Raw genomic sequence first — 17,815 nt, 5'->3', positions numbered from 1 at the left:
TTAAGATCATCAAAGGCAACCTCCAACATCGTGTAAAAAATTACACAGACAGATGGTCTGTTAAAGCAAGGAGGTAAATTTTGCTTCAAGTAGTAAAGTTAGAAAGGGAAGATCAGAAAATGTGTTTTGGCACGTGTGTGGAACTCACATAGTATATACTTCTGAATGTACTGGGAAACATTTCAAAACTTTTGGATATGAGGAGTCATATGTGTAATTCTATCATGTCTCATCATGTAATGTTATGGGATGTGTTGGAACAGAACTTTTAGCTATGTCTAAAGCCTTATCAATGACAGTGATGGCTGAACTAGAATATAAAATACTTGCATCAAGAGAAGAGAAATAAGAGTCCATGATATCTTCAAATTTTGACATAAGAAGAGTTGAAATATTGCCACATGCAACAACATGGATGGACTTTGAGAATATCATGCTAAGTGAAATAAGTCAGACAGAAAATATATGAACCATTGATTTCACTTATATGTGGGATATAAAATTGAAACCAACAAATGAACAAATAATAATAAGAAACAAAATCTCACAGACAAAGACCACACTGTGGTGGTTACCAGAGGGGAAGCGGGTGGGGCAGTAGCAGAGGGTAAATAGGGTCAAATACATGGCAGTGAAAAATGATTTGATTTTGGGTGATGGGCACACAATGCAATATAAAGGTAATGTTTCATAGAATTAAACATTCAAAGCCTATATAATATAATTCACCTATATCACCCCATAAATATCATTTTTTAAAATATAAATTAAAAATTTTAGCATGTATAAAGTTCTACAGTGGAAGAACAGTTTGCCCGTAGAGAAAAGAAAAGGTCTGAAACTTTATTATAATACTAGAGGACCAGTGCCCAAAAGTTTGTGCACTTTGTGGGGGGGAAGGGAGGCCTCAGCCCAGCCTATGCCCTCTCGCAGTCCAGGACCCATCAGGGGATGTCCACCTGCCAGCTTAGGCCCAATCCCTGGGGGGGATCGGGCCTAAGCTGGCAGTCAGACATCCCTCTGGCAGCCCGGGATGTCCAACTTGGGGGCTGTCCTTGGGGGCTGTCCAACTTATGGCCTAGGCCCTGATAGGCCCTGATTGCCGGTCAGGCGTAGGGACCCTACTCATGTACGAATATTGTGCACTGGGCCTCTAGTTAGTTTATAAAAAGAAATATTACTAATTGCTTTTATTTATTTCTTCTACTTTCAGATCCATGTGTATTATCAGAAAAAATCATGAAAGAAAAGAACATACAGTTAAATGGGAAATATGACAAAACCTATTTCATAAAATCAGGGAATAGTATTGACTTTAAGTGCAAATCAGGACGCAAGGCAGTGACGTCAGTGGAGTCATTTCAAGCCTTGTGTCTGGAAGGGAAAATGGAGTACCCCACGTGTAAATGAAGAAGCCCTGTGGCCCCAAATATGTGGCCAGTCCCACCTACTGGTCTTCTTGCCTGAAAGCTTGCCAGTCTTCTGGCATTTCCTGCTCTTTTCCACTATATTTCAAAGGACAAAAAAGCAATATGTTAGCCTCCTTTTCAACTTAATCTTCTCCCAAAGATGTTAACGCAACTATATCATCACTTACACTTGTACCAAGACAATAATTCTTCACCGTCATGGGATTAGACTACTTGCCAATAGAGCAATAAACAGCAAGGGAGGTAACAGTGTGGCTTTCTGCCTATTGAATCGGATGTATAACCGTCAAACAAAACACGTGAGCTTAGAATGTACTGTGGGAAATCATACAATAGAAATTTACACATTAAAAATGCCCTGTCTGGTGTGGTTCCCATCAGAGCATTGACCTGAAGACAAGGGGCTCAATTCCTGGTCAAGAGCATGTACCTGTGTTGCAGGTTTGATCCCTGTCCCAGGTGGAGTGTGTGCAGAATGCAAGCAATCGATGTGTCTCTCTCACATCTCTCTCTCTCTCTCTCTCTCTCCTTTCTTCCCTCCCTTCCACTCTCTCTAAAAATCAATGGAAAAAATATCCTCTGGTGAGGATTAACAACTATGCCTGTATAGATAATATATATTCAAATAATAAGTGGAAATAACCTCATTACTACATTCTCTTACTAGAGTCAGAGGTGAATCGTGGACTGAAGAAGACTTGTTGTGAGAAAGAAGGGCAGTTCTCATTGTTCCCACCTGTAGGGTTTGAACTGTTTGACAGAGTTGAAGCTTGGCTCTTCTACTTGACAAAAATAATCAGTTATTTTAAAGTTGAAAATCTTAAAATATTTACTGATCCTAAGTCAATATGGGAACTGAATTTCTGTTTTCTCATAGCCTATTCTGAAAGCACATAAAAACAAACTAAAGTCCCGTCCAATGGAAGCTCTGCTTGATAACTAGTCTCCAATTTGTATTTGAGCAGAAGGTTATTGGCCAAACTAGTTCTCAGATTAGGTTAGACTTTATGCTTCTCATTTTCTCCATGGCATGCCTCTGAATATGTTGTTCCCTCAAAGAAAAGGTGCCTAGGCTGGCCAGTGTGGCTCAAGACATCAGAGGTTCATTCCAGGTGAGGGCTCATGCTGTGGTTATGGGCTCGATCCCCAGTAGAGGGCATGTAGGGGGCAGCAGGTAGATGTTTCTCTCTCTTTGTAGATGTTTTTATCTCTCCCTGTGCCTCCCTCTCTCTTTAAAAACAAGCAAAACATATGAAAACAAAAAGGAAGAAGAAGTTGAATGTGAAAAATGTGCTGAAATTCTTGGACTTGGTGGTGTGGTCTGTTGTGAGTTTACCAAAAACAATCAAACCAAAAATAAAAACAAACCAGTGCTGTCCTACAGACAGGACCGTACACTGTGCGGACACACTGGGTGGAGTCCATAGACCCCGAGGACTGCAGTTGGGTGAGAGCAACGAGAGGAGGAGAGACCGTCACAGGGACACGCAGTCGGAGCTATTCCCAGGTGAATCTCCTGGTTGAGAAAGAACCTCACCCATTCTCAAGAAGCGTTTAAAGATTTGAGTTCCATGTTATTGTTGGAACCTGTCCATTACTGTCCCTAAGAAAAGCTGTCCAAGTCCATGTCAGGGAAGTAACTCGGGAGATGATTGTGAAATCCTTCATGCAAATTTACAGACATTGCAAAAGTCTTTTGGTTATCTACCGAGTGACCTCCGTTAACCAGCTTCCCGGTACTGTCACTTAAATTCAGAGCCACACTTGGTAACGGCTCAGGAAGCTGAGTTAAAGCCACACACAGCAGCGCTGGACTCTCTGCGCTAACACCCCCGGGGACCCCGCCATGCTGTTACTGGTCAAGGTCATCCTCACCCTGTGGGTCTCCTGGGCTCATGGACAAGGTGAGTGGAAAACAGAGCTGGCCAGGCCGCGTGCTCTTACCTGGGACTTCATGTTACTCCTACTTTCGTGGGTCTGTGGTTGTTTTTTTTAATGAATCGTCTGTATTGGGAGATCATAACAGAGACTAATGACATTTTTAGGAAAGTACAACCAACTATGTTGAATTTTGCTCCCTGAGTTCCCAGCAAAAGGGCTCGCAATGCCGATTATGGGAATATTTGAATGTGTTCATACACATTTGGAAACAATGGTAATTCTCCCAATTGTATGTGTGGTGACTGTTTTATAGATTGCTTTGTGAAATCAGCCATGTCGAGTCTGTGCCATTTACTGTATTTCAATTAAACCTTAATAAGCCTATAAAAGTAATTACCATTGCGATCAATTTAGTACTGCAATAAGATTAGCAGCGGGTAAAAAGAAATACCTGTTTCCACAAAAAGTAAAATACTTTCTTAACTTCCAATGGAATGTCAATAAATTTTATTAGATTTCTGAGTTTACTGTTAAGTGTTGAGTAAATAAATTACTGTATTTCATAGCATTCTCTCTATTGTGCACTGATGTGCATTCTTTAGAATAATATGTGGTCTCTATTATGTGTCAATGCAACCCTATGTAATAAACAATTGTATCTTAAAACAAATATTACTGGTAGTCTCCTTAACTTATCTTTAATTAAAAAGCAATTTATTTTGTACAGTAGTTCTAATAGTATTCATTGCACTTTTGAATCTTGAAGATTTTATTTACACAATGACATTTCCTCCTCCCTTTACCAACCTTCTGGATATTTTGTCTTCACTCTTCTATCATTTAACATCCCTTATTTTCCTAAAATCAAATTCTCTCATTCCTGAGTGCCTGTAAATGAGGCCTCTAGCAGCGTGCCTTATCATACTTCATCCTGCTACTTGCGAATCATTGCTTTTTCATCAGTTTATAAGAGGAATTCATTTACATGACTTGCTGCCTGCCGGCTTGTGTCTGTTGGGTCAGCTTACATTTGGGCACTTTCCCTCACTGGCCGCCACAGTAACAACCACACAGCAAAGCTGCCTACCCAGAGTAGCTGGCCGGTTGACTGAGCAACGTCCCATGAACAGGAGGTCACAGCTTGATTCCCGGTCGGGGCACAGGCCCAGGTTGCGGGCTCGATCCCCAGTGTGGGGCGTGCAGGAGGCAGCCGGTCCATGATTCTCTCTCATCATGGATGTTTCTCTCTCTCTCTCCCTCCCCTTTCTGCTCTCTAAAATCAATAAAAACATATATTTTTTTTTAAAGATGGGTACCAGTCCTCTCTTTTAAACGCCCTGTAGCTGGAGGTGCATCAATGTTTGTCAGAGGAAAGGATCCCCCTTAGGGGCCAAACCTTTTGTGTGGATGCAAACACCTCTGTGTATTTAGTTGGCAGGGGTTGGATTGAAGTCCAAACTCCCAGAACCTCAGCATGTAACTGTGTGGAGATAAGGCCTTTAAAGGGGTGATTAACTTACAAGAGGTCATTAAGGGGGTGAGGGTAATAGAGGAGACTTGTTCGTTCATCTGGGGTCCTACATTTTTTTCCTTCAGGAAGAACTTGTGATTTCCCGGAAATAAAACATGGAAACATATATGAGGAAAACAGATATAAGCCCACCTTCCCGGTCGCCACGGGGAAATACTTCTACTACTCCTGTGACCACAGCTTCGTGTCTCCCTCCCAGTCACTCTGGACTCAGATAAACTGCACGGAGGGAGGATGGTCGCCAGCTCCGAGGTGTATCAGTGAGTAAATGCCCCCCCGGAACCCCATTCCCCGATGAATTACTTGGCGGACTCAGTGAAGGGGGTGGGGAGAGGGGGCCTGCAGGAGGGATCACAGAATCTGAACAATTACCATGTCAGGGGTGGTGGAGCCAGCTAAGGTAAGATAGGTCACTCTTCAGAAATCAACTCGGCAAAAAATAAGATACAAACTTGATGAAATATCTACATTTTTTTTCGTTTCAAATACCAATGCTCAGCCATTTCAACTGCTAATATTTAATTTAAAAGCGCTCACTTGGTCATTGTAGGAACACAGGCAACCTCTGTCCACCATATGCTGTCCCTTCGGATACTCAAGGAGCCTTTTTACGAGTTTCCTTCCTTCGTGTGATTTTCTTAGTCGCATGCTTGTGAGTCACACCTGTCTTCCTCTCTCAATGAGGGCAGAGACGCAAGGAGAACAACTAAGAGAGAAAAAGGGCGGAGGCGAGCCCAGGAGATGGAAACCTAGGATGCAATTGCGTCAATGGAATGAGAAAAACCAGTCAATTTTCTGATACCTAAGAGAACGTGACAAACGTCAAAATGTGCTTTACATAGAAGTCATGATTGACGGGTAGCACACACTCATATGTTCATTGGCATGAACTGATTTTAAGGAAGTGCTTTTTGCACTTCATGTCTGTCCTGATGCAGGATTCATCTTAGTCATCCTTGGCTTGCAGGACAGTGCTTCTTCCCCTGGGTGGAAAATGGGCGTTCCACATCTTCAGGGAGAACGCACCAGGAGGGGGACACGGTACAGATCGTCTGTAACCAGGGCTACAGCCTCGCCAATGACCAGGATGTCATCACGTGTGCGGAACACGGCTGGTCCACGCCCCCTACATGCAGCCGTATCAGTAAGTAGAACGCTGTCTCCTTCTTCATTTCATAAAGAAATAGCTGTGGCCCTGGCTGGTGTGGCACAGTGGATAGAGCACCAGCCTGCGGACTGAAGGGTCCTGGGTTCGATTCCGGTCAAGGACACATGCCTGGGTTGTGGACTTGATCTCCAGTAGGGGGTGTTCAGGAGGCAGCCAATCAATGATTCTCTCTCATCATTCATGTTTCTCTCTCTCTTCCTCTCCCTCTCTGAAATCAATACAGAAATATACTTAAAAAAAGAAATAGCTGTAGCCCTGGCTGGTGTGGCTCAGTTGATTGAGTGACATCCCTTGTAACAAGAGATCACTGGTTTGAATCCGGTCAAGGCACATGCTGGGGTTGTGGGCTTGATCCCCAGTAGGAGGCATGATGACGCAGCCAATCAATGTTTCTCTCTCTCTCTCTCTCTCTCTCTCTCTCTCTAACAATTAATTAAAAAAATTTTTTGAAATTAACATATAGAAGCATAAATCTTACCAAAAAAAATTGCTTTATCTTTTTTTTAATCTTGCATGTAAATTTGTGAAGATTTTCGGTCTCCATTGTCTATAAATGATCGCTGCATTAGAGATTCCTTTTTTCCTCTTTATTCAGATCTCTCCTGTGGCAGCCCTCCCACAGTGCAAAATGCCTTCATACCAAACCAGAAGCCTAGGTATCGACATGGGGACACAGCACGTTATGAATGCAGGAACTCTTTGGGCCTCTTCGGGAATGCAGAAGTGACATGTCTAAGTGGGAAGTGGACAGACCCACCTGAGTGCAAGGGTAGGTGTCTCATTCTCCCCTCCCAGTCTCTGTGCAGCTTCTGTGAGCACTTGGTTACTAGACTCCTGTCCCGCTGGCCTTCATTGGTTACTCAGGTTTGTTGCTCTATCGTTTCCTGTAAATCGGTTTGGGGCCGGGAGGAGGTGAGTGTAGCTCCCACCTACTCTGCAGCTCCCTTAAAATCAACTTCTCACTCAATAAATCAACAATATCCTCTCTTAGAGTCCACAGGAAGATGTGGGCGCCCTCCTGCTATTGACAATGGAGACATTACCACGGATCCATTAGCGGTCTACGCTCCCGGGTCTTCAGTGGAGTATCAATGCCAGGCCTACTATGAACTTGAGGGAAACAGGAGAATAACGTGCCGTGATGGACAGTGGTCTGAGCCACCCAAATGCTTAGGTAAGTCCTTTAATTTCCTCTTGGACCTTGGGAAATCCGTGTAATTAATGTCATGTTTGCTGTTTACAACAGAACTTGCATGGACTATCACCCCTTCTGTTGACAAGAAAATAGTCATGTCTGAGGGAATAAAGTCTGAGAAATTCTTGAGCATCAACAGCAAGAAACTATCATTTTTAATTTATTTTCCCCATCACCATTTATGCCCCCTCCATCCTCATCCACCTCCACCACCCCCTTCAAGGATTCTTCAATGAAAGCCCTTCATAGCGTAGGTGACATTGTGCATGTTGATTATAACGTGCAATGACCACACACTCCAGGGTGTGCCTCATATTTACATCATTGATAGTTTAAAATGAGTTATACCAACATGATGGGTTTTCAATGAATTGGTTTGGAAAAGGGTTTGAGAACAAATTCCTAGATCTGTGTAGAAGATGCTGCATGAAACTGTAAAATTCTGTGGAAAATACTCATATAATAGTTAGTTTTATTTTTTTTTTTTACCTTCAGATGCCTGTGTAATATCAGAAGAAATCATGGAAGCACATAACATAGAGTTGAGATATTCACATGCAAAAAAAATTTATTCCAGAACAAATGATTTTGTTGAATTTAGGTGTCGTCAAGGTTACTATCCTAAAGTGTCACCGGCATCTGCATTCCGAGCACAATGTCAAGAAGGAAAGCTGGAGTATCCCACTTGTGCATAACATGAGAGCTGTGTGGCCGTTTTCACATTAAAATATGTGCCTTCATTCAGAATTTTTAAATATTAATCCAGTTCACCTCAATTTATTTTTCTGTAACTCACTTTTATTCACTAATCAGAATTTGCATTAAATACCATGAGGGAGATGTCATTGTAATCTGAGAGACCAACGGACCACTTCTCATAAGCATCTTATTAACATACGACAAATCAACATGCTATGTGTTCTGTTCATGAAATGTCTCTGCCCAGAAATCACCTCAGTGCTTGCCTCTATCCCTCATTGAAGTTTCTCTCTCTCTAAAATCAATAAAACAGGAAAAAAAGTTGAATATCAAGAATGTGCTGAAATTCTTGGACTTGGTGGTGTGGTCTGTTCTGAGTTTAGAAAAAAAAATCAGTGCTGTCCTACAGACAGGACCCTACACTGTGTGACATACTGGGTGGTGTTCATAGACCCCTAAGGACTGCAGTCAGATAAGAGTGAGAGGAGGAGAGACAGTCACAAGGACACGCAGTCAGAGCTATTCCTACAAGAATCTCCTGGTTAAGAAAGAACCTCACCCATCCTCAAGAAGTTTAAAGATTTGAGTTTTATATCACTTCTGCAGCCAGTCTTACTGTTACTGTCCCTAAGGAAAGCTGTACAAGCACATGTCCGGGAATGAAGTCAACAAATGATTGTGAAATCATTCATGTAAATACACAGATATTGCAAAAGTCTTTAAACTTTGATATCTACCGAGTAACCTCAGCTAGTTAGCTTCCCGGTAATGTCACTTAAATTCAGAGCCACACTTGGTAACGGCTCAGGAAGCTGAGTTAAACCACACAGAGCAGCGCTGGACTCTCTGCGCTAACACCCCCGGGGAGCCCGCCATGCTGTTACTAGTCAACGCCATCCTCACTCTGTGGGTCTCCTGGGCTCATGGACAAGGTGAGTGGAAGCTGATGGGACTATTAGCTCCTTCTTAAGTAGAACGTTGCTCACTTTCATTTTCTCTACTTTTTTTTTTAATCCTCACCCGAGGATATTTTTTCCCATTGATTTTTAGTGAAAGAGTGAATATGAGGGAGAAAGGGGGGGGGAGAGGGAGAGAGAGAGGAAGAGAGAGAGGGAGAGAGAGCAAGAGAGAGATAGAGAAACATCAATGTGAGAGAAACATACGGATTGGTTGCCTCTCACACTCACCCCGACCAGGGCCAGGGATGGAACCTGCAAACAAAGTCTGTGCCCTTGACCGGGAATTAAACCAGGGACCCTTGGTCTGAGGGCCAACATTCTAACCACTGAGCCACCCGGCCAGGGCTGTCTGTAATTTATGAATGAATTGACCAGTACACAGTTTCTGTGTTTTAAGGTCACAATAAATAATACCTTGATGGAGCCCGGCCCATGTGGCTCAGTGACTGAGCGTTGACCTATGAACCAGAAGGGCATCTTTCGATTCCCGGTCAGGGCACATGCCTGGGTTGTGGGCTGGATCCCATATAGGGGGCCTAGCAATGATTCTCTCTCATCATTGATGTGTCTCTCTCTCCCTCTCCCTTCCTCTCTGAAATCAATAAAAATGTATTTTTTTAAGTATATATTGATGAGACAATTATCTGCATAATCCACGTGTCCTTTTTCTTCTCAGAAATAACATGTGACCCTCCAATAATTCCAAACGGTGACTTTGCTCCTAAAATGAACCAGTACGGACTGGATGATGTCATCACATACCGGTGTGGAAATGGTTTCTATCCTCCCCTTATCGGAAATAAGACAGAGTGCACTGTTCTAGGCTGGCTTCCTCGTCCCAGATGTGTCCGTAAGTCCACTCAGGTCCTGACCTGCTTCTTCGTTATAAATTCCTTCCCTTAAACACCAAGAAATGGGGCCCTGAGAAGCCCCGTCACTGCCTCGCTGAGAAGGGACAGCAGAGGACTGACAGGGGTTCTTTGCTTTTCAAAGTCGCCAATTCTAAGTAGGACAACGTCCCATCAGTGTAAGTGAGAAACCCTTTTCAGTTTTGCTTCAATGTTAAGTATGTGTGTGTGAGTGTGAGTGTGAGTGTGTGTGTGTCCAGATAATATAATTCTAATATCTGACCTAGGATATTAGACCTAGGAATATTCGGTAAGAACACTACCACTTAACACCTAGAACATGAGATATTGGTGTCTGTGTAGCAAACGCCCCCGGAACATACGGCCTCAGACAACAGCGTTGGCGGGTCAGGATTTGGGAGCTGCTTAGCTGCCTGGTTCTGGGTCCTCCCTGCTGCTCCCTGGGACTCAACCCAGGGCGAGGGCAGGAGCCTCCGCAGCCGTCCCCCTGGGCGTCCCCATCGGCGGCCTGAGGGCAGGAACCCTCCCCAGAGCGATGACCTGAGGGCCCTGGGGGCACCTCCAGAGCATCGATGACCTGGTCACACGGTCCCCTCAGCCACGTGACCTCTTCAGAAGAGCGCCCCTCAGTCCAGCCTCACTCAAGGGAGGGGCACGGGGCTCCCTTGTATGAGGGGATGAGTGTGGGAGACACTGTGCACTTTCTAAAGCCCCACCTGTCACACACGCCCCTCAGTCCACAGGGCACTTCATTCCTGGGGGGCTGCCCCTTTTCCAGTGTTTTCTGTCTCTACCATCTCATTGCTGCTCCTTGTGGATCAGCTCATTGGAAAAGCGGCCCGCACTTAAGCTGGATCTTCCATGGGTGACAAATGAAATGACACACAGAACAGGTCAGTGGCTCAGTGTTCATTCCAGGCCAAGGCCTAATAAATGTGGACAGTCAGGTGCCTTAAAGAGGAGGCCATGACCACTGTGACACAGGCCTCAGTGTCCATAACAGTGACAAGGAGAGTGATTGTCTATTGATTGGTTTAGAGCAGTGGTTCTCAACCTTGGCTGCACATTAGAATCACCTGGGAATCTTTTTAAAATCCTGATTTCTGGGCCTCGTCCTCTGGAAATTCTGTTTCTTTGTTACTAATGTTGTGGACCCACCCCATGACAAAGAAACAGAATTTCCGGAGGATGAAGCCCAGAAATCAGGATTTTAAAGAGATTCCCAGGTGATTCTAATGTGCAGCCAAGGCTGAGAACCACTGGTTTAGAGTAAAGTGGGCATATAAATATTAGTTCAGGTGTACCCTCTAATGATTCCATATTCACATATAGTATGAAATGTGCAGAAAACAAGTGTTAGTTACATCATCCGAACTTGATAACTTTTCGTGTCCTAGAAAGCCTAATGCAATGATGTTACAGTGGGGTCTTGACTTACGAGTGTCCCGACTAACGAGTTTTTTGAGATACCAGCTGTCTCTCAGCTGATTTTTTGCTTTGAGTTGACAGAGTAATTTGACTTAACGAGCTCGGTCTCGGAACGAATTAAACTCGAAAGTCAAGGCCCCACTGTATTTGTGTGGTAAGAGAGGGATATAATTCACCGTGGAAACAATTTCACTCCGATTGGGTTTTTGTGAATGCTCACCATTATTCATACTGCGTGTTCTTTGTTGTCATTGCTAGTGAAGCCCTGCGGATTCCCGGAGATAAAACATGGACGGCTACTTCATGCGGACACATCTAAATACTTCCCGGTGTATGTAGGGCGATCATTACTCTATTTCTGTGACTACGGCTACATGCCTCCTTCACAAACTAGCTTGGCTATCATGAATTGCACACAAGATGGATGGTCGCCGGTCATCCCCTGCCTCAGTAAGCCAACCTCTTCATCCTGTGCACATAGAAACACTTCACAGTGGAGAGAGAAAAGCAGGAGTACAACAAGGTCGAGGGAAGCATTCTATGAGCAGAAAGACCAATGTAGGATTTCTCTTTTATGGCAGATTCCTCATTCAAAATATGGGAGGTTGCCTTACCCGGTTTGGCTCAGTGGATAGAGCATGGCTCAGGGCACGTGCAGGAGGCAACCAATCGATGTGTCTCTCTCACATGGATGTTTCTCTCTGTCTCTCCCTCTCCCTTCCACTCTCTAAAGATCAATGGGGAGGCCTAACTGGTTTGGCTCAGTGGATAGAGCGTCAGCCTGCGGACTGAAGGGTCCCAGGTTTGATTCCAGTCAAGGGCATGTACCTTGGTTGCAGGCACAACCCTAGTGGGGGGGTGTGCAAGAGGCAGCTGATCGATGTTTCTCTCTCATCGATGTTTATAACAATCCCTCTCCCTTCCTCTCTCTAAAAAAAAAAATCAATAGAATATATTAAAAAAATAAAAAATAAAAATCAATGGGGAAGTATCTTCGAGTGAGGATTAACTGAAAAGAAAAAGAAAATGGGAGATCCAAATAAAATCTTTATAACAATAAAGTGATGTCATTTATTCATAGCTTAATTGTGAAAATGGCAGATTACCTTTCATCTTGATTTTTCTCTTTTAAAAAGAACTTGCTAGCAACTTTAGTTCCTCTCAAACTATGTGTTCTTTTTGGGTGCTCATGCATTCTAACTTAAATATGGCAAAGATGCTTTTTAATGTCTTAACCAGATTTCTTATTTCTTATTATCAATTTATAATTCCTAGGAAAATGTTCTTTCAAGTCTTTGAAACATGGATATTCTCCAGTTACTGAAGAAAGGTATGTCCAGGGCCAGTCTAGAACAGTTATGTGCCATCTGGGCTACGGTCTTCAAAACCCTCAGAACACGATGACCTGTACGGAGACCGGCTGGTCCCCTCCTCCCATATGCATCCCTGTCAGTAAGTAAACCGCTCCAAGACCCAGGCTGTCATTTCCTGAGACCGGACTTACTTTGGTGGAACGTTTTATGTGTTGGCTCCCAAGCTGAATGGACCAAGTCTTCTTTGCCTTAAAAGAAAGGCACATTTCGCCTTGGCTGGTGTTGCTCAGTGGTTAGAGGGTGGGCTCGAACACCCAAGGGTCTTCGGTTCGATTTCCCGCAAAGGGCATGTACCTGGGTTGCAGGTTGGATTCCAGGGATATGCAGGAGGCAACCAATCGATGAGTCTCTTTCACATAGGTTTCTCTCTCTCTCTCTCTCTCTCTCTCTCTCTGCCACTCCCTCCCCCCCATCCACTCTCAAAAAATCAATTAAAAAAAAATCCTTGGCTGAGGATTAACAACAACCAAAACAAAGGTAGTTCAGTTTTTTGTTCTAAATGTGTCTGAAAAGTTCTAACTTTTTGACAGCAAGTAGATCATGTCATTGTATTGAATTAAGTAACAGTGAAGTCAGTCATGAATGTTACTAAACAGTGTTCAATAAAACGGAGATTCAAGTTACAATACTCGAGTATTACACTGAGGCCATGCTCTGTGTTCACTGAAGAAGAATTTAAAATACAGCTTACATTAAAAATAAATACACCGCCTGCCAATGTCACATATACTGTAAATTGCTGTCAACCATTTCACTTATGGTAGTATGTATTTTTTAAATATATTTTTATTGACTTCAGAGAGGAAAGGAGAGGGAGAGAGTGATAGAAACTTCAGCGATGAGAGAGAATCATCAATCAGCTGCCTCCTACTGGGGACTGAGTCCACAACCCGGGCATGTGCCCTGACCGGGAATCGAACCTTGACCTCCTGGTTCATAGGTTGATGCTTAACCACTGAGCCTTGCCAGCTGGACTATGATTGCATGTATTGATGCTATAAGGTTATAAATGAAGGCTCTTTTATCTAGTCACATCTGGCTTTCACATGTTAAGTAGACAGGATTCTGTACGTTGTTTTGTGTGTGTTGTTTAGAAATGAGAGGATAATTGTTACAGACATTGCTTATACATCAGGATAGAGTAGAGCTGACCTTTCATTGGAGCCCTGCATGTTTTAGAAAAGCAGTGATCACTGATTTGAACTGGGAATTCAGGAATCTACTGAGCCCGTGCGAAACAACAGCCTAAGCCCCTAAAGGACTCTCTTTGTCCAGCTTTCCCTACACCCGGTTCACGGGTGGAAATACTTACCATTAACTCACTCAATAACCATTGAGGACTAAGAACAGTTACAGATATTAAAAAATAAGACTGTTTTCAAGAAAAACTAAATCCTATGCGACAGAAAGTGGGATTATTGACCTAAAAGAACACCAGGCGATACCACTTCTTACATTTTTAAACATTGTTTTCCATTTCAGGGTCTCCCTTTAGTGAAAAAGCTGTACCCTTTGCCATGCGTTTTTATACTCAGTGTGGATAAATTTTCTATTCTAGTAGTCATTATGGAAAAGAGGGTCTTCATATAAATACATGCATCATGTATCCTAGGACTATGGTCTTTCTCTAACACACACACACTCTTGGTGTTAGTATCTGGCATGTAAATACATACATTACCTCTTACATTCACAAATGGTGCTGTCCTTCAAGGGATAGCATCCTATCATTCTAGCAGCGTAATGTACTAATAGCCAGTGGCATACTCACAGTTAAAAATAGGTCAGACGACAGGTTCCTAACCTATATTTAGAGGTTTTGAATGGTAGGAGAAAAGATGGATAAGGAAATCTATTCTTCTTGTTCTATAACTCATCCAGGCCAGAGTAACAGGGACTCAGAGAGTTGTCACCTGATGCGTCACTTACCCACACAAATTAATGAGATTAAATTTCTTAGATGGGACTTGATATGGCATTAGAAACACAATGGCCACCTTTATTTTGCTTTAGAACATTGTGACATGCCCATATTTGAGAATGCCAGAGCCGTAATCACCGGAAGACCATTTCGACTCAATGACACGTTGGACTACCAATGCCTGGATGGCTATGAAAACAGAGATGGAAGCACCAATGGCTCCATGGTGTGTGGTGAGGACGGCTGGTCCCACTTGCCAACCTGCTTTAGTAAGTATTTTGATTCCAGCTTTTCCTTTTCCAAGAGCTGAAAAGTCTACATGTATGTTGTCCTTGCTTGAGTGTGGGTGATCTAAGGCATTTTGAACCACATGGTGGTTACAAGGTTTAAAATGCAAAAAAGGGACAATACTTCCTGTGCAGCTTTAGGTGCCCAAGCAATATCCGTTCCAAACATTAGTTTCCAATAAAACTATAATTTTCTCTTCAACAGCTAAAATGCTCTTTTTCAGAATCTGAAGACAAGTGTGGGCCTCCTCCAGCGATTAGCAATGGAGACATCACCTCCTTCCCATTGGAAGTGTACCCTCCTTGGTCAAGAGTGGAATACCAATGCCAGGCCTACTATGAACTCCGCGGTCCTACAGATGTCATCTGTAGTTATGGAAAGTGGTCCAAACCCCCAAGATGCATAGGTAAGTTCTCAAGATTCTTCTAGATCCTGAGACCATGAGGGTGATGTTTATGAGCCGGTGTGTGGTCTACCAGTCATGCAGTCAGAGTCTAGAACTGTGCTCACCAACAGCTCTCCTGCTCAATGTTTCACATCGGAGGCTCGTGTGTAGGGCTATGAGCTTGGAGACTCCCTATGTGAACAATGAAAAGGTCCTTTAAACAGGAACATTGGGAGAGGCTGATTCTCATACATTAACTGACTCCACTGTGGACCCTACCTGACTCATCCTCTCCTGTGTATGTGTCCCCTTCTGCGGGAGATTACAGCAAACCCAGTAAGTCCAGGACCGGAAATCAAAGTTAATATACCCAAGTCAGAATAGTCTAGAAATAGTGCCAGCCTAGAGTTTATGGGAGGGAAAGTGTTGCATTTCAAAGATAAATTCTAAATCTGAAGTTGGATTGACTGAGTAGATGGACAAGTCTAAGAGGAATTTCACAGCGCAAGCAATATCGTTCCAAACATTAGGACGAGAAAGCAGCTATCATTCTCTGAGGACATAAAATCAGTTCCGTGATAGAGGTAACAAACAAGCAAAAACTCATAGACACAGACAACAGTATGGTAGTTACCAGAGGGAAGGAGGTAGTGGGATAGTAAAGGATCAAATATATGGTGACAGGAGATGTGACTTTGCGTGTTGGGCACACATTGCAATATACAGATGATGTGTTATAGAACTGTGCCCTGGAAACCTATATAATTTTATTAACCAATGTCACCCCACTCAATTGAATCCAAAAAAAGAAATTTAGCACAGTTAGCATGTAATACTTTCTACAATGCAATAGCACCTTGCCTGCAGAAAATAGACAAGGTTGTAAGCAATATAATAATATATGAAATGATGCTTACAGTCACATTGCAATAGCCATAAACTAGTACCTCCCTCACGTCACTAAAAAAAACTTTCTGAAGAAGAAAATATTTATACTGATTTTATAGATAGGGGCACAGGGGGATAGTGACGTAGAGAAATGTGTTCGTAATCAAGCTGGGATTCTAAAATTCTCTGTGTACTAGTATATAACCTTGCATCCATCCATGCAGACTGCCTTTACCATGAAGAATGAAGATTAGATAGATGATAGATAGGTAGATAGATAGATAGATAGATAGATAGATAGATAGATGGATAGATAGATAGATATGATAAATGGATGTGGGTAGGCGGGTGGATGGATGGATAGATTGATATAGAGATATAAAAATATATTTCTATATATCAAATATATATAGTTATATTTTTATAGAATATTTATTAGAAATTTTGTGATTTTCTATGGTTCTCTTTCCCCATTTTGTGGGCATAAGAGAAAAATATTAGCATTGTTTAACCCAGTGGAAAGTGACTAAACTGGGAGCATTTGGAGCCATTGCCAGTTGAGTGGGAAGTGGACAAGGAAGAACCATGGCAACCATAGAGCAGGCTCCCATGTCCACTGGACAGGAGGTCACCTTGTGGATGCCCCACATCCCAGAGACAGAGAGCCAAGGCCCTGGGGTCACACTGCCCGTCCACGCTCATCGTCCACCTGATGAGCTCTGTGACCTTGGACAGGTGTGCCTGACCTTCCCTTCCCCTCAGCTTCCTGGTGTGTGAGGAGGAGCGGCTGCCTGCTGAGGAGCTGTGAGGGCCCACAGACCGGGGCGGAGAACAGGACTCGGCCCACATTGATGATGTACATGAGCTCTTTCCATTACTTCATCCTCTAAGCTAGTCATTGGGTTGTAGGCTTATTTGTTTATGAAAGGAAAGATTACTAATTGTTTTTATTCATTTCTTCTACTTTCAGATCCATGTGTAATATCAGAAGAAATCATGAATGAAAAGAACATTCAGTTAAAAAGGAAAGATAACAAACGCTACTATGTAAAAACAGGAGATACCGTTGAATTTAGGTGCAAATCGGGACGCAAGGCGGTGACGTCGAAGGAGTCATTTCAAGCCATGTGTCTGGAAGGGACAGTGCAGTTCCCCAGATGTGAATGAGGAAGCCCTGTGGCCCCAAATATGTGGCCAGTCCCACCTACTGCTCTTTGCTCAAAGCTTGCCAGGCTTCTGGCATTTCCTGCTCTTTCCCACTATATTTCAAAGGACATAAAGGCAATGTGTTAGCCTCTTTTTCACTTTAAAGAAAACAATATCATTGCTTACACTTGTACCAAGACAATAATTATTCACCATCGTAGGATTAGACTACTTGCCAATGGATCAATAAACAGCAATGGAGGTAAAGGTGTGGCTTTCTGCCTATTGAACTGGATGCTTAAACAATCAGTATATATCTTAGAATGTACTGGGGGAAATAGTACAATCAAAAATGAGATGTTAACATAGTAAGTGAGCCCGGCAGGCGTGGCTCAGTGGTTGAGTGTCAACCTATGAACCAGGAGGTTGTAGTTTGATTCCAGTCAGGGCACAGGCCCGGGTTGCGGGCTCGATCCCCAGTGTGGGGCGTGCAGGAGGCAGCCAATCCATGCTTCTCTCTCATCATGGATGTTTCTCTCTCTCTCCCTCTCCCTTCCTCTCTGAAATCCATAAAAATATTTTTTTTAAATGTATAAAATAGTAAGTGAAAATAACTCCTTTACAATAGCCCCTCACTGGAGTCAGAGGGCGGGT

The 17,815-nt window shown here is 43.1% G+C and overlaps 2 protein-coding genes across 4 annotated transcripts in view; both read left to right on the top strand.

Annotated features, from left to right (window-relative positions):
- LOC118678735 (complement factor H-related protein 1-like) overlaps nucleotides 1-8,231 on the top strand; it is a 28,102-nt gene extending 19,871 nt beyond the window's left edge. For 2 of the 3 annotated variants that reach the window (XM_036354620.1, XM_036354618.1), the window contains one exon: nucleotides 1,214-1,677. In XM_036354620.1, the coding sequence (XP_036210513.1) occupies nucleotides 1,214-1,410 (197 nt within the window). In that variant the 3' untranslated portion in view covers nucleotides 1,411-1,677. Of the gene's footprint in view, nucleotides 1-1,213; nucleotides 3,335-4,907; nucleotides 5,103-5,809; nucleotides 5,987-6,605; nucleotides 6,780-7,001; nucleotides 7,185-7,700 lie in introns of those variants that run through there. The other variant, XM_036354619.1, reaches the window with a different exon arrangement.
- A 134-nt stretch (nucleotides 8,232-8,365) lies between these two features.
- Nucleotides 8,366-17,428, top strand: LOC118678733 (complement factor H-related protein 4-like). Its single transcript, XM_036354614.1, has 7 exons — nucleotides 8,366-8,836; nucleotides 9,540-9,713; nucleotides 11,419-11,610; nucleotides 12,436-12,612; nucleotides 14,547-14,723; nucleotides 14,966-15,148; nucleotides 16,986-17,428. The coding sequence occupies exons 1-7, from the start codon at nucleotides 8,779-8,781 to the stop codon at nucleotides 17,180-17,182; spliced, it is 1,158 nt and encodes a 385-aa protein (XP_036210507.1). The 5' UTR covers nucleotides 8,366-8,778; the 3' UTR covers nucleotides 17,183-17,428.
- The last annotated feature ends 387 nt before the right edge of the window (nucleotides 17,429-17,815 follow it).

This window comes from Myotis myotis, unplaced genomic scaffold, assembly GCF_014108235.1.
Source record: "Myotis myotis isolate mMyoMyo1 unplaced genomic scaffold, mMyoMyo1.p scaffold_m19_p_21, whole genome shotgun sequence".
Classification (NCBI taxonomy): Eukaryota; Metazoa; Chordata; class Mammalia; order Chiroptera; family Vespertilionidae; genus Myotis; species Myotis myotis.
This window is presented reverse-complemented; position numbering and strand designations above follow the sequence as displayed.